The 13,744-nt window shown below is 35.7% G+C and overlaps 1 protein-coding gene across 4 annotated transcripts; it reads left to right on the top strand.

The window, feature by feature from the left end:
* Positions 1 to 988: 988 nt before the first annotated feature.
* LOC130737485 (DNA-directed RNA polymerase II subunit RPB7) lies at positions 989 to 9,188 on the top strand. Of its 4 annotated transcripts, XM_057589268.1 has the most exons (8): positions 1,009 to 1,148; positions 1,971 to 2,318; positions 5,086 to 5,242; positions 7,119 to 7,284; positions 7,383 to 7,433; positions 7,969 to 8,034; positions 8,152 to 8,220; positions 8,909 to 9,188. In XM_057589268.1, exons 3-8 carry the CDS (start codon positions 5,127 to 5,129, stop codon positions 8,969 to 8,971), a joined length of 531 nt encoding a protein of 176 aa, XP_057445251.1. In that variant the 5' UTR covers positions 1,009 to 1,148; positions 1,971 to 2,318; positions 5,086 to 5,126; the 3' UTR covers positions 8,972 to 9,188. The 4 variants fall into 4 exon arrangements, with proteins under 4 accessions (XP_057445252.1, XP_057445249.1, XP_057445250.1 ...); XM_057589269.1 differs by lacking the exon at positions 1,971 to 2,318 and having other exon boundaries at positions 989 to 1,148; positions 7,119 to 7,275; XM_057589266.1 differs by lacking the exon at positions 1,971 to 2,318 and having other exon boundaries at positions 989 to 1,148.
* The last annotated feature ends 4,556 nt before the right edge of the window (positions 9,189 to 13,744 follow it).

Genomic DNA, 13,744 nt, shown 5'->3' with positions numbered 1-13,744 from the left:
TTGGGTTGTATTAAAAAAGTTACTTAGATTTCATGAGACCAGTTATCCAGAGTTTCAGTACTATGTCTATGGTGTTTGCAGAATCAAGCCATGTGGTGTTTGGATGAAGATGAATACGAAATAGTGAGAACTGTATGGGTTTATGTATTTTGATGAATAAACATGATATAAATAAATTTTTGTTCGTAACATTATTAATTGTTTGAGTAGCTTAACTGGTAAAGTGTGTGTTTTGCCACATTCAAGTCCTGGGTTCGAATCTCCCCCACCCCTTTTGAAGTTTCTGATTTTTATTTAATGATGTGTCATTTAAGAAATAAAAGAAAAATAAAATAGAAAAGCCACGTCAGCCCCTCCGTTAGTTTTTTAACGTCAAATCTGACGGAGGGGCATTCGTTATACTTTCTCAAAATATTGAGGGTACAAACGTCGACAAAAATAGAGTTGGGTTGTCTTTTGCACATTGGCGATACATCAGGGGCAACAAATGCATTTAAGCCAAAATAAATTTTACATAATATATGTACTTTTTCATAATTTTAAAAATAATTATAGGTGTAAAGTTTGTAAAAGTTTTGTGATATTCGTTGTGGTTTTATTTTGTTGTGCGCTCATATTTTTTTAGCCTCTTGATTGTAGTAGGTAAAAAAGTTGACAATATTAATTTCAAAATTTCAATTTATCAATTATGATATGAACATACATGCCTAACAAAATTCAACGCACCGCTAAGAAACACTAGTTATATTACCAACTTTGAACTATATAAACATCTAGTTAATGGTTAATTCCGTCAAGAATTTATGGGTAGATGCCTACTCAATTACTACTCACTTAGTTTTTTTTATAAACAAATGTTAGTTGTCTGTAAATTAGTACAATTTCTTTAAAGTAGACCGTTTATAAAGAACTGAGGGAGTAACTGTAATTATCCTTAACTCGACCATGTGAGCTACCCACCCCATAGATGAGTATTGATGTCTCTTTCGAGAGAAGATTAACTTCATTACCTCATATATGCGTTTGACCTCAGCCCTTTCTGTTCAACGTTGGTTCAATGAGAGCAGAGGAATAGGAAGAGAAAGAGAACCGCGCCGCCACTGCCAGACCTCGCCGTCCCACCGTTTCAAGTCTCAGCCTCGCCGCTGGTGAGTCCACGTTCTGTATACTATACTCTTTGTGTTCTATCATCTGTATACAAAGATGTCTACTGCCAAATTTCTTGAGGACGAATTTAATTTTGTTTTGTTTTGGATCCCTGATCTTTCTTGTTAATTGATTTTAGGCTTTAGTTATGCTATATATCTGATCTTAGCTTTAGAATTTCTTTTCATTGTTTTAGTGAGTTCAGGTATTCAGCACCCATCAAAGATCTTAGTTCAAGTTAGATTTGTAGTCACGGTTCCTTTAATTTGCTATCTTATAAAACAAAGATAATGGTGTTTTTGAATTATTGTAGTGGTATAAAATAACAATAGTTTGATCATTAGCCATGACCTTCATTGCTGAACCAGTTCTTCTCTTTTTTAAGTGATAATTTTGCTTCAGAAATAACTTGAGAACAGGAAAATAAATGCTAGGAAACATAGACACATCTACTTTCATAGGCTCTGTGGCTGGTGCAGTTCCTCACATGTGTAGATGACAGAGTGAAAACCAGTTCAATCTCAATTTGGATGAGGTGGAGGGTGTTGAATATTATTAGTGTTATCTCATAGAGATAAGGTTTGGTATATAGTTTCTCTATCTTAGATTAGTATCTATTAAGATAGAGTAAGATTTAGATAGATTCAATTTTTTTTTATCTCTTTGTTATATCTGTAAATTGTACAAGTCTATTGATGAAATACACAAAAATATTTCACCATATTCTAGTTGGTATCCAGAGCTAGTAGCCTTTTTTTTTTCCGATTTGGTTTAGGATTCTAGATGCCACTGTTAATGGGGACACATTTTTTTCCTGCGGCCAGGTGACTTCACGACCACCACCATTGGAAGTAGATGCCGCCGATCTTCCACTTGTCCGAATTTCACCATCGCCCATCTGCCCACACGCTGCTGCAGCAACTGCTGCTCGCCGGCGTGGGAAGTTCACACTCTACCTTCCCAAAGGTTTTCGGCCGTTCTGCCACCACGGTTTTGATCGCCCAGTCTTCCACTTCTTTTTCTGATCCATTTTGATCGTTGGGTCTGCTGTTTTTGACATCTCCCTTTGATGTCTCTCTCTACTGCTTTGTTCTCGCCGGTCCTCTTTGTGTTTCAACAAGGTTTGGTTTTTGGGTCCTCTGTGTTGGCCTTGTTTTGACGTCTCAAGTCAGGTTTGGTTCTTAGGTCTCCCTTTTGACGTCTCTCACATTTGTGCACTTGAATCCGGTGTAATATTTTGTCTATTTCATCAATAGACTTGTACAATTTATAGATGTAACCAAGAGATAAAAAACTAAATCTATCTAAATCTAACTCTATCGTATTAGATACTAATCTAAAATAGTGAAACTATATATTATATAACAAATCTTATCTCTATTTTTATGAAATAAGACTAATAACAAACTTAATCTAAATAACATATTCAACACCCCCACAAGTTGGAGGATAAATATCAAATGCATCCGGCTTGTTACATATATATGTTATCCTAGAACCCCGCAAAGACTTGGTTAACATACTGCAAGCTGATCCTTAGAGTGAACATAGGAAGTCTTAATTATGCTTGAGAGGATCTTCTCCCTGATGAAATGACAATTTACCTCTATGTTTGGCCCCTCATGAAAACTCTACAGGCCCTATCTCACAAAACTTCAACTCCTGGAGCAAGTGCTTTAACCACAAAAATTCACACGTAGCATTCACACGTCACAATTTGCTTCTTGCTTTTCCAGGAAATTAGATTTCCTCCAATAAGAACACAATAACATGCAGTGCACCTCCTATCGTTAACTTCACTTGCCCATTAGCATATCCAATGTCATTTGCATGACCCTCGTCCGTGTAAACAAGCCCCTTTCCAGGTGATCCTTTAATATATCTTAGGATCTGAATGACTGCATTCTAATGACTATCACACGGTGAATTAAGAAACTGACTCACAGCACTGATTGTAAAGGCTATGCAGGTCTAGTCATTGTAAGATAATTCAACTTCTCAACTAACTTCTAGTCCCTCCCTGGATCATGATATGGCTTCCCTTGATTAGGAAGAAACTTCACATGGGATCCGTAGGTGTGTTGGTAGGTTTAAAATCAAGCATTCTAATTTCTTCTTGAATATCAAGAACTTATTTTCTTTGAGAGATAACGATACTTACTTTTGATTGAGCCACATCAATCCCACGAGAGTATTGTAGCTGACCAAGATCTTTAGTTTGGAAATGCTTGAACAAGTGTTGTTTCAACTCCCTAGTGCCCTTTTGATCATCATCTGTAATGACAATATCGTCCACGCACACCACAATAAAGGTTTCTTCAATTGACAAGCCTTACCTAAGTCCCCCTGAGCGATAAACACAGGTGGTTGCTCCATATAAATCTCCTCCTCCTGGTCACCAAGCAAGAAAGAGTTTCTCAATATCAAGTTGATACAGCGGCCAATGTCGAATGATAGCTAATTAGCTATAGCTAAAAACAAACGAGCAGATGTCATCTTAGCAATGGGAGAGAAGTTGTTAGGATTAATTATATTAGGATTTAATTTAGGAATCTATCTCTATAGTATCTTTTATATTAGGATGTTATCTCTTATTCTAGTAGTATATCTTCTGTATTTCTTAGGGATTAAGTTATTGATATTAGGATTAGTTATTATAAATAGGAGTGCCCTCCTTAGGTTAGAGTTATGGATTAGATTATTGAGTTTGTAAGGGAACCAGCCCTTTGGAGGAACCAGCCTCCCGGTTCTGTAGAGGACCCAACCTCCCAGTTCCTATTTATCCTTTTTATTTCAATAATATCAGTTCTCATTCAGAAAATACAAAAATATTAGCCTTTATTATATTTTTCCCTTACGTTTCACCACGTTAGGATTTTCGGGTCCTAACAGAAGTTGTCACAATAATCGAGACTATAGATTTGAGTGTACCCTTTGGCAACCAGTCGGGCTTTTTAAGCGGTCCACCTGTCCATCAGGGCCAACCTTATTTGTAAAGACTCATAGACATCCAACTGTAGATTTACCTTGGGGAAGTGGAAGAAGTGTCCACGTATGATTGGCCTCCAAGGTAGTCATCTCATCAAGCATAGCCTATCTCCATTCAGGATGGGAAAGCACTTCCTGAACAGTTTGAGGTATAGTAACAGAAGACAAGGCAGACACAAAGGCACAATTGGAAGTAGATAATCGGTGATAACTTAGAAAGTTATGAATGGGATGGGGATTAAGAGTGGAATGGTTTACCGTTATGAAGAGCAATAGGAGGGTCATCAAGAGGATATTAAATTATACTTCTCCTTCTACTTTATACTTTATAGTGATGATAACCATTGTGGCAACACAAAAGTCTTTCTTGTATCTGTGGCAAAGGTGGAGGGGGGGTTGGGATCCTGATTTCAATTAATGGTTGAAATTGACATATCTTTCTTGTGTATCTTCAAAATTTCAAATATATTAGTTGTAAAAGAAAGATGTTTCTTTCAAAAAAAGTCCATAGGAGTCCACAAAGAGTCTTGGACAATTCTTCCAAATTCGGAATTGGTATTTCAATTATTTCTTACTTTGCACTAGGATTTTATATGGGGAAGTGAAAACATAGTCATATCCTAGGTTGTTGATCGCACGTGATCCCGACACAATCTCGGCGTCCCATCGTGTCGCGGCTACCTCTTGCGACGACATGTCGCATCGCTTCCTACTTTGTCATCGTGGCCGATATGGTTTAGGCCATGTACTTTATTTCTATTTCTTTAAAGCAGAATGGATTTGTTTATTTCTATATTTTTTATCCGTCTTTTTTAGGTTTTTCATGTTTAACTATCTGGGGAAATTTAATATTTCAGGAAGAATTAAAGTCACTTTATTGCTGTTTTCTAATGTATGTGTTTGAGTTTTTTGTTTTAATTAAACTATTCTTATTTTTTATTTTTTGACCAGAAGTAATTGTCCTTGTTGGGGCATAAAGGTGACTCAAGAAAATGTTTTTCCACATAGTGCTGGAACGGAACATGCAGCTGCACCCACGTTACTTTGGCCGTAATCTTCGTGATAATCTTGTTGCCAAGCTAATGAAAGATGTGGAAGGAACTTGCAGGTGATTACTTTAGTATTTTTCTTATTCCTAGAAAATGTGATGAAAATGGAAAAGAATAGGACATGCAATTTTTATTTTTATTTTCTATAATTGGGGAACACGAGTTTAACATCTAATGATTTCGTTGATTATGAAATTATAGTTTAAGTAAATTAGTTGTTCCTTCTTGTTGCTCTCTGCCATAATCAAGCTTCACCTCCTGCTTTGGATGGTCTTCTTTTTCCACCGGAATACTAGCCACGATTATCCATTTTCGCGTTCCCAAAGTCAATGTGTTTGTCCATGTATCCTCGGGTTCTGCCATATACTCGGATGTTTCATCAGTGGTGAGCCCATTGCTCATATCATTGATGGTACTATGGGCTTTTACCATGTTGTCCAAGCGACCTCCTCCAATGTCGTCGGACATGGAAACTTGTGCACTTGCTGAGTTAGGCATTTACTCTTTGCCGCCTACAATGGGTTCTTGGAGGAGATGATTTCGTCTGCTATTAGAATTTGGGAGGCCTAACTCAACCCAAAAGCTAGCTCTAGAGTTACAGGTTTCTCTACCCTTTATAGTAAAGGCTATTTATGTCATATCTCTAGCCAAAGTGAGACTTCTAAAACACCCCCTCACGCCCTGAACATCTGGAGCGTGGAATTTGCAGGATTTGACATCTGCGGGTGGCCCAAATATGGGAGGTCTCCACGGATCTAGGATAAGCTCTAATACCATATTAAAATATGGGAGACCTAACTCAACGCAAAAGCTAGATCTAGAGTTGAGGGTTTCTCTACCCTTAATAAAGGTTGTCTATGTCATATCTCTAGCCAATGTGAGACTTCCTACAATGAAGCTTGTCGAATTTTATTAGCTTCCAACCTTGAGGACATGGTTGATTTTTTGAGGGGAGTATTGTTAGGATTCTAAATATCTAGGTTTAGTTTATTTTAGGAGTTCATATTTTATTTTAGGAGTTGATCTATTATATTGGTTGGGTTATCTTTTAGATTAAGAGTATGTTTTAATTTAGGAGTTATCGCTTATTTTTTTAGTCAATCTTCTCTCTTAGCGGTTAAGTTTATCGTTATTAGGATTAGTTATTATAAATTGGATTACCTTCCTTAGGTTAGAGCGTGATTGGAGTAGTGAGTATTGTAAAAGGGTTTCACCCTTGGAAGAGATTTTCCCTTGTAAGAAGGATTTCCTTCGTGTGTCTTATTTTTCTAATTTAAATGTATCAGTCTTTAATTCTGAAAATACCAAAGAAAAATATACTCTTTTGTCCGTATTCCTCTATTATTTGGCTGTTAGGATTTACTGGTTCTTGCAGAATGATTAGTTTTCAGGATTCTTAAATATGAGAAAGTTAATAGATTGCAACTTGAAGAATGAGTGCTCAATTGTCTTTGATTTCGCTCTCAGTTCTGTTTTTGGTTATCTATTAAATAAGAACAATAAAATAGAAGTGCAGCTTGAAGGTTACCTGGATAGAAACATTTGTTATTCAAATAAGAGGCCACCAAAATAGTAATGAAACCCCAAAGCCCCAGGGCTAACAAGGACTCTAATCCCTCTTAGTTGAGAGTGCAGAGCTCCTTTCCTGACCCACTGACAGGACTTCTTGTTATCCAGTATTGCTTTTGCTTTGTGTTTCTTCAACTATTTATAATATATATCTCTAATTTCAACATACATAAAGGGGTTTGTTTTTTTTTGGGAGGGGGGGGGGGGTTGGGGGATGATCAACATGCCCTCCCTAGTTATATATGTTTATCATGATAACTTCATCTGTGCATTTGATATGAACAGTATGTAATTCAAACGGGAGGAAAGTATTTAGCGTTTGGACATGGGTAGGATGTAACATATGGATTTTCAAATATTATGTAGTGGTCGGCATGGATTTGTGGTGGCGGTTACAGGGATAGAAAATGTTGGAAAAGGGTTAATTCGTGATGGTACAGGGTTCGTGACATTTCCGGTTAAGTACCAATGTGTCGTCTTCAGACCATTTAAGGGAGAGATCTTAGAAGCTGTTGTTACCATGGTGAATAAGGTTTATATGTTTCCTTTGTCTTTAGAGTAATTTAGCTGTCTAACTGCCATGTGTAGATAACTGGATATAGTTATAATTGTTGAGTTCTGTCTGTACAGATGGGATTTTTTGCTGAAGCTGGACCTGTTCAAATCTTCGTCTCAAACCATGTAAGGTTTTTTATCTTTCATAACCTTTGAGAAATGGTCTTTATAATCTTAATGGTATACAGTAATATCTAAAAGGTTATTATTGTTCTTCGTTTTGTACACTTCCTGGATACGCTTCAACTCGTACCTTTTAAAAGGGACCTTTTCTAAAAGGTTATTAAATATAAGTAGTGATAGGAACTCAAGGTTTGGGGTTAGTTAGTTAGTTAGTTATACTTAGTGAGTTAGTTAGAATGTTGTTGAGGCATTTAGCCTATAAATAACAGACATTAGAGAGTTAGGGGTATCTTTGTATTCAGTTAGGAATTGGGTTTAGAAAGAGAAGAGAAGTGGTTCTCTTTCTAGGGTTAGAGAGGGTGTTTGGTATCTCTCTCATGTATCTTCCCCCTAATCCCCAATTGGGAATTAGGGTTCTATCAATAAACTACTGCTAATTTTCTGGTTTCTATCAAGTAGCCTATTTTGTAATAGGATACGCTTCAACTCGTACCTTTTAATATATTTTCATTTGTTAAGACCATTTTTTCCCTATCAGTTGATTCCAGATGATATGGAGTTCCAGTCTGGTGACATGCCAAATTACACTACTTCAGATGGATCAGTACGTATCATTTATATCCTTTTATTGGAAAGAAGAGAGCAAGCTGTGTTTTTCTTTTGTTGATTCATTACATGTTTTTCTCTTTAATGTTTTTGGTAATCAATTGGGTTTTTGCAGGTTAAGATTCAGAAAGATAGTGAAGTGAGACTAAAGATAATTGGGACTCGAGTGGATGCTACCGAAATTGTATGTCATATGTCATATATATTACATCATTTACTTTGTTTTTATGAGTATATATTACATCTTTTACTTTGTTTATATGAATGCTGTTAAGCCCCACCAGCTTTATGCCAAATATTGCTTTGAAAAAATCAAATAATAGGATATAAAAGCTGTTAATAGCAATATATCAGATTCAGCTTTTGTTTATAGCTCTCTTTGCTATTATTAGTTCCTCAGAGAAGAGCCTTTTAAGTTCATGCTATTTTAACGTTTATCTCATGTGATAGTCACTGGCTTATCAGTAGCGGTTTGTGTATATCATAAAAGCAAGATGCAGTTTTACTTTATTAGTAAGATGCAGAACACACACTTGTATGACGAGAGAAAATAATTATCATCATAAATCCTCCAAAATTCTTGAGTTACTGTATGCACTGAGAAAATTATGATATTGTAGCACCTTTTTTGGTGTTGCATGTCTTACTATTGTTCCTATCATGATTATCTTGTATGCTGTATGAAGATATATCTTCAAGAATTTGATAGTTTGTGCATGCACTTGCTTGACGGTACTCCTGCACAAGTAGTCAAGTACAGAAATTAATTCGCCTTTTTTCTTTGGATATATGTACATTTGAACTTTTAGGTTCCAATGTCTTCTGGTGCTCATTTATTAATACCGTGCATTACCTTTTTTTTTCTTTTACAGTTCTGCATAGGAACCATAAAAGATGATTTCTTGGGTGTGATCAACGACCCTGTAGCAATCTAAATGCGCCTTTCAGTGCCCTTCTATGCATGTAATTATCAAACTCTATCATTATAGCTGAATTTACTAAGTTGTCAGTGAATTTACCTGGTCGATGGATCAAACTTTCTTATTATATCACTGTGTTCATGGTTGCATCAGTGAACAACCTTGAATTCCACTAAAAATTTGGTCGTGTTTGTATCTGCCATTTTGTTAAATAATCACTTATTTATAATCACTTGTGTTTATTATTACTCCAAGCAGAATCTGATTATTTTAAGAAACGAAAAATACAAACGGTTAAAGACACTTCTGTTTACAAATATACTAATATTAAATTAAAAAATAAGATTAAATTCTCAAGATGTTTGACGGAAACAAAGAAAATGACTATTCTTACATTTCGTGACAAAAAAGCATATTGCTTGTAGAAATCAATGATGATTGAGAGAGAAAATTTGGATCCTATTTTCATGGTAATTACTTAAGTTCAAATTTACAATTTTATCCTTAAACATTTCTTTAAATTGCCGTGATTTTGTTATTTTTGTTATACATATTAATTTTCCTATTCGATGAACTAATTGTTTGTAAAACTTGAATTACATTACTCTAATTAAATCAACTTGTACTACATTTAAAAAAAAATCAACTTGTACTAGTAATATTTTTTAAGCATATATGAAAATTGTTTCTATTACACAAACATGATATGATAAAGGCACTTTATTTGTTAAAAAATGGCATATATGTCAAAACTTGACTTTGAAAATCCGAAACTTCCAACTAGTGTTAAACTTGGCCTCGTCGTCATCAACTCTCTTAGAGCATCTCCAATGCTAGTTCTTATTTCTTAGTTCTTAGCACTATTCATGTGGGCACGTACTGCCACATAGGGGTGTTCATAACCGAACCAATCCAAATAAAACCGACAAACCGATCTAAAAAAACTGAAATCCAATCAAACCGAAAACCGAACGGACTGAAAATTGAAAAAACCGAAATTATTTATTGGATCGGATCGGATTTTGGATTTGATTTCCAAAACCGAACCAATCCAATCCAAACCGAACATTCACAAATATGTATAATTTTAGTTATACATATATCATTCCATTTACACTTACATAGTACATATTTATATTTATTGTATATATTGATTATATCACACATGCTTATTTATAAAATTACGTTTTAATAAAAACAGTTCAAGTAATTATTTGAACTATATACATGCATCAAAGTAAACAATTATAATCATAATTTAAAAATATGTTGACTATGTTATAATTTATGAATGTTATATTAATGTTATAAATTATGTATCGTTGTATTTATCATATATTATATATTTTTTAAATTTATACAACACAATTTTTAAGTACAAAAAAGTGAAACAAAAACCGAACAATCCAATCCAATCCAAACCGCTATAGATTGGATCGGATTGGTTCGGATTTGAATTTAGTAAAAAATCCATTGGATGACAAAATCATAAAACCGATGAGATCGGATCGGATGATTTTTCTCCTCAAAACCGATCCAATCCAATCCGCGAACACCCCTACTGCCACATGTGCTTAAGCAACTCTTTGCAAATTTTGCTCCAACCATGAGTTCTTAGTTCTTAGCATTATTCATTTGTGTAATTCAGGTTCCCTCTGATATGATTGTCCTGCACGATGCTGGGACAAGAGGTTCGACAACCGCTTAACAGTAAAACAAATCTTAACAACAGAAACAATAACACACAGTAATTGTTAACCCAGTTCAGTGAAAACTTTCACCTACGTCTGCAGGGTTTGCACCCAAAGAAAGGAAATCCACTATCTCAAGATTCAGGAATTACAGACACTCATGAACGACTCAGTTCATAGTTCACTTCCTAATCTACCCAGTGTATTTCTACTTAGAATCTCACCCTAAGTATGAGAGCCCCTCTCACTTTCTCTCAATCACTGCCACAATGATTGGTAACACAATGAACAAGTAGAGTTTGAACGCAATCAAACACACAGAATCTCTCTTTGCTTTATAGAATCAATGAGCAAAGACAGATTCACAACTAACAAAGGACAAAACACAACTAACAAATCCTAAAACACTCGATCTCTCTCTATCAGCTTCGACAGTCTTCACGTTTTAGGTCTTCATCCTTTTATAGACTTCAGCAGCGGTAGCATGAGCTTTAGGGTTGGCACGGGCTGAAGAAACAGATTGCAGTAACAGCAATTCAAAACGCAATCTTGATAGATTCGGTTTCTTATTGCACAAGTAAAGATAGAAACCAATCTTTTAACAAAGATTGTTTCAACAAATAACAACCCAACAAATAAACCCTTCTGGAATAGATACTTGCTCCTCAAGTAACTCAAAAACATATCTTCAGTAAATCTTCAGAGGGCCCACAACATAAACACAAGCTGAGGACTGATGCCCTAGCTTCACGAGGTCAGATGCCACGGCATCTGCTTCAACAATCAGTTGTTTTGAAAAAATGCATGACAACATGTTCCAACAATTTGGTCCCACAATATCATTATATTAGTAATATTTTTTACTTTCATATAATTTTGATTTAAATTTAAATGCTAATTCAATACCTAAATTAAATCAATTGATGAATGAGAGAGAAAAAATTAACTTTTCATGCTAAGAACTCAAAAAGTAAAACATCTTATATAAGAACCTAGTTCTTATTTTAAAGAACTAAGAACTCCACATCATCTCCTCCAGTGGTTAAGAACTCAGTTTTTAGTTCTTAACTCAAAAATAAGAACTAAGAACCTTGCATTGGAGATGCTCTTAGGGTAGTGGGTCAATAAGTTAGTGCCTCCTCCATTTCCCAATTAGAATGGATTTCAAGTGTTTCAAAATTAATAAGGTCATAAATTTGATACCTTAATAGGTTTCTACTCCTTCCGTTTCTAATTAATTATCCACTTAAAAGAGAAATTTTTTATTTCATAATAACTGTCCACTTATAATTCCAATGAAACATTAATTGGTGTTTTTCTATATAATGCTCATATAAGTAAAATAAATGATGAGAGATAATAATGAATTTTAAAGGGTAAAATAGGAAAATACATATAATGTTTTAAAAAGTTAATAAAATTTATTGCATTCTTAATATGTGCGTATCTTCCACTAAGTGAACAGTTATATTGAAACGGAGGGAGTAATAAAATTTAGGCTTAATTTCAGTTTGAGTCCCTGATGTTTTAGGAATGTGCGATCTGCACCCCCCGTGTTTATAATGTGCGGTCAAGCTCCCTTATGTATCTAAACCGTGACATTGATGCCCTTCTGTCAATAACTGTTTGGTTCCGTCAGTTGACCAAACGGTTCTCCCTTCATTAACTGACATGGCGTCCACGTGTAATAATAATTCATTTAAAAAAATATTACGAGGACACTCACAATATTTTCAAGAAAAAACAATGGGTTCCAATACTTTTGCATTTTCACCACTACCCCATGTTATCACAATTCTAATTATCTTCAGCCTTCTATCTATACCTAACAACGCTTAGGCTTGCAACAATACTACCAATCCTTCATACAATCATCACATCAAAACCGTTCATGAAAACACCACCACCAAAAGAACTGCACCCCCCCAATTTTAACCCAAGTTTTCCCCAAATTTTAACCTACCAGATTCCCCCCCCCCTAATTTTCCCCCAATTTGAACCCTAATTAGAACGAAGAACAGGAAGAACATGGAGAGGGAAAGATATTGTGCAGCTTCAATCCCTCAAGTTTCTGGGTTTGTAGCTTTCGCCACCATCCCAACCCCATCTTCACCTTCTGGTTCTTCACACCACACCAACCCCACCACCATCCTCAACCACATCTTCATTGTTTGGAAACCAACCAAAAAGTTACACAACAATCCTCAAAACCCCAGCTTTCAACAACCTATTCCCACAAATCCCAACTTTTAGCCCTAATCGCACAACCACAAACCGACCAACAGATCCAGCGCCACCCAAACCCTAGCAGCCTTCATCGCTTAATTCTGAACCTCGTCTACCTTGGCCATGCCCAACTGAAGGTGTTAAATTTGATTGACGTTTGATTGAAATGTTAGCATGCTTTGCAATGTTGTATACTTGCTTATGTTGAATGTTTCCTGAGGCTTGTGCCAAATGTTTTCTGAGGCTTCGACCATTGTTAAACCTTGAGGATTATGCCTTCGTTTTATGGGGCTTAGACCATTGTTCATTGCTTAATATTGATCTGATAAGTTGGTATGTATATCTTGATTTGACTTATACTTGCTGAAATTATGATTGACATGTGGTTACCCTGACTTGATTATTAGATTTGGGAAATTGTTGATTGAGTGACTACTCAGGTGGATGATATGTTGTTGACTAACTTGGCATATAGGCATTGGACCTAAAGTGGCAATGAGGTGGGTATGGTCCCGCGTGATTGTCCTGTCTTTCGAGGCGTTATAAAGTGGCAATGAGGTAGGTATGGTCACACTGGATTGTCCCATCTGTCGAGATGTCCTAAAGTGGCGATGTGGTGAGTATGGTTCCGCGCGATTGTCCCGTCCATTGTGACGTTAAGTGGCGATGAGGTGAGTATGGTCCCGCGCGATTGTCTCGTCTTGAGAGACGTTACTGATCGATCCATATTGGTAGCAACATATAGTCACATTTTAGGGCACTAACATTTGATTGTATTGTTATCTGGTTTGATTTTGTGTTTTTGGATGAGTTGTCATCTAACTTGAGCTAAGTTGATAAGTTTATTTACCATGCTATCATTGCTATGTAA

Source organism: Lotus japonicus, chromosome 2 (genome assembly GCF_012489685.1).
Source record: "Lotus japonicus ecotype B-129 chromosome 2, LjGifu_v1.2".
Lineage (NCBI taxonomy): Eukaryota > Viridiplantae > Streptophyta > Magnoliopsida > Fabales > Fabaceae > Lotus > Lotus japonicus.
The sequence above is the reverse complement of the archived record's forward strand: the minus strand, read 5'-3'. Positions and strand labels throughout refer to the sequence as shown.

What these genes read in the sequence shown, in the direction of transcription:
- LOC130737485 (XM_057589266.1), top strand. Translation starts at nt 5,127, where the DNA reads ATGTTTTTCCACATAGTGCTGGAACGGAACATGCAGCTGCACCCACGT. An exon ending in TTGTTACCATGGTGAATAAG is followed by an intron (nt 7,285 to 7,382) that starts GTTTATATGTTT and finishes CTGTCTGTACAG; the next exon opens with ATGGGATTTTTTGCTGAAGC. An exon ending in AAATCTTCGTCTCAAACCAT is followed by an intron (nt 7,434 to 7,968) that starts GTAAGGTTTTTT and finishes TTTCCCTATCAG; the next exon opens with TTGATTCCAGATGATATGGA.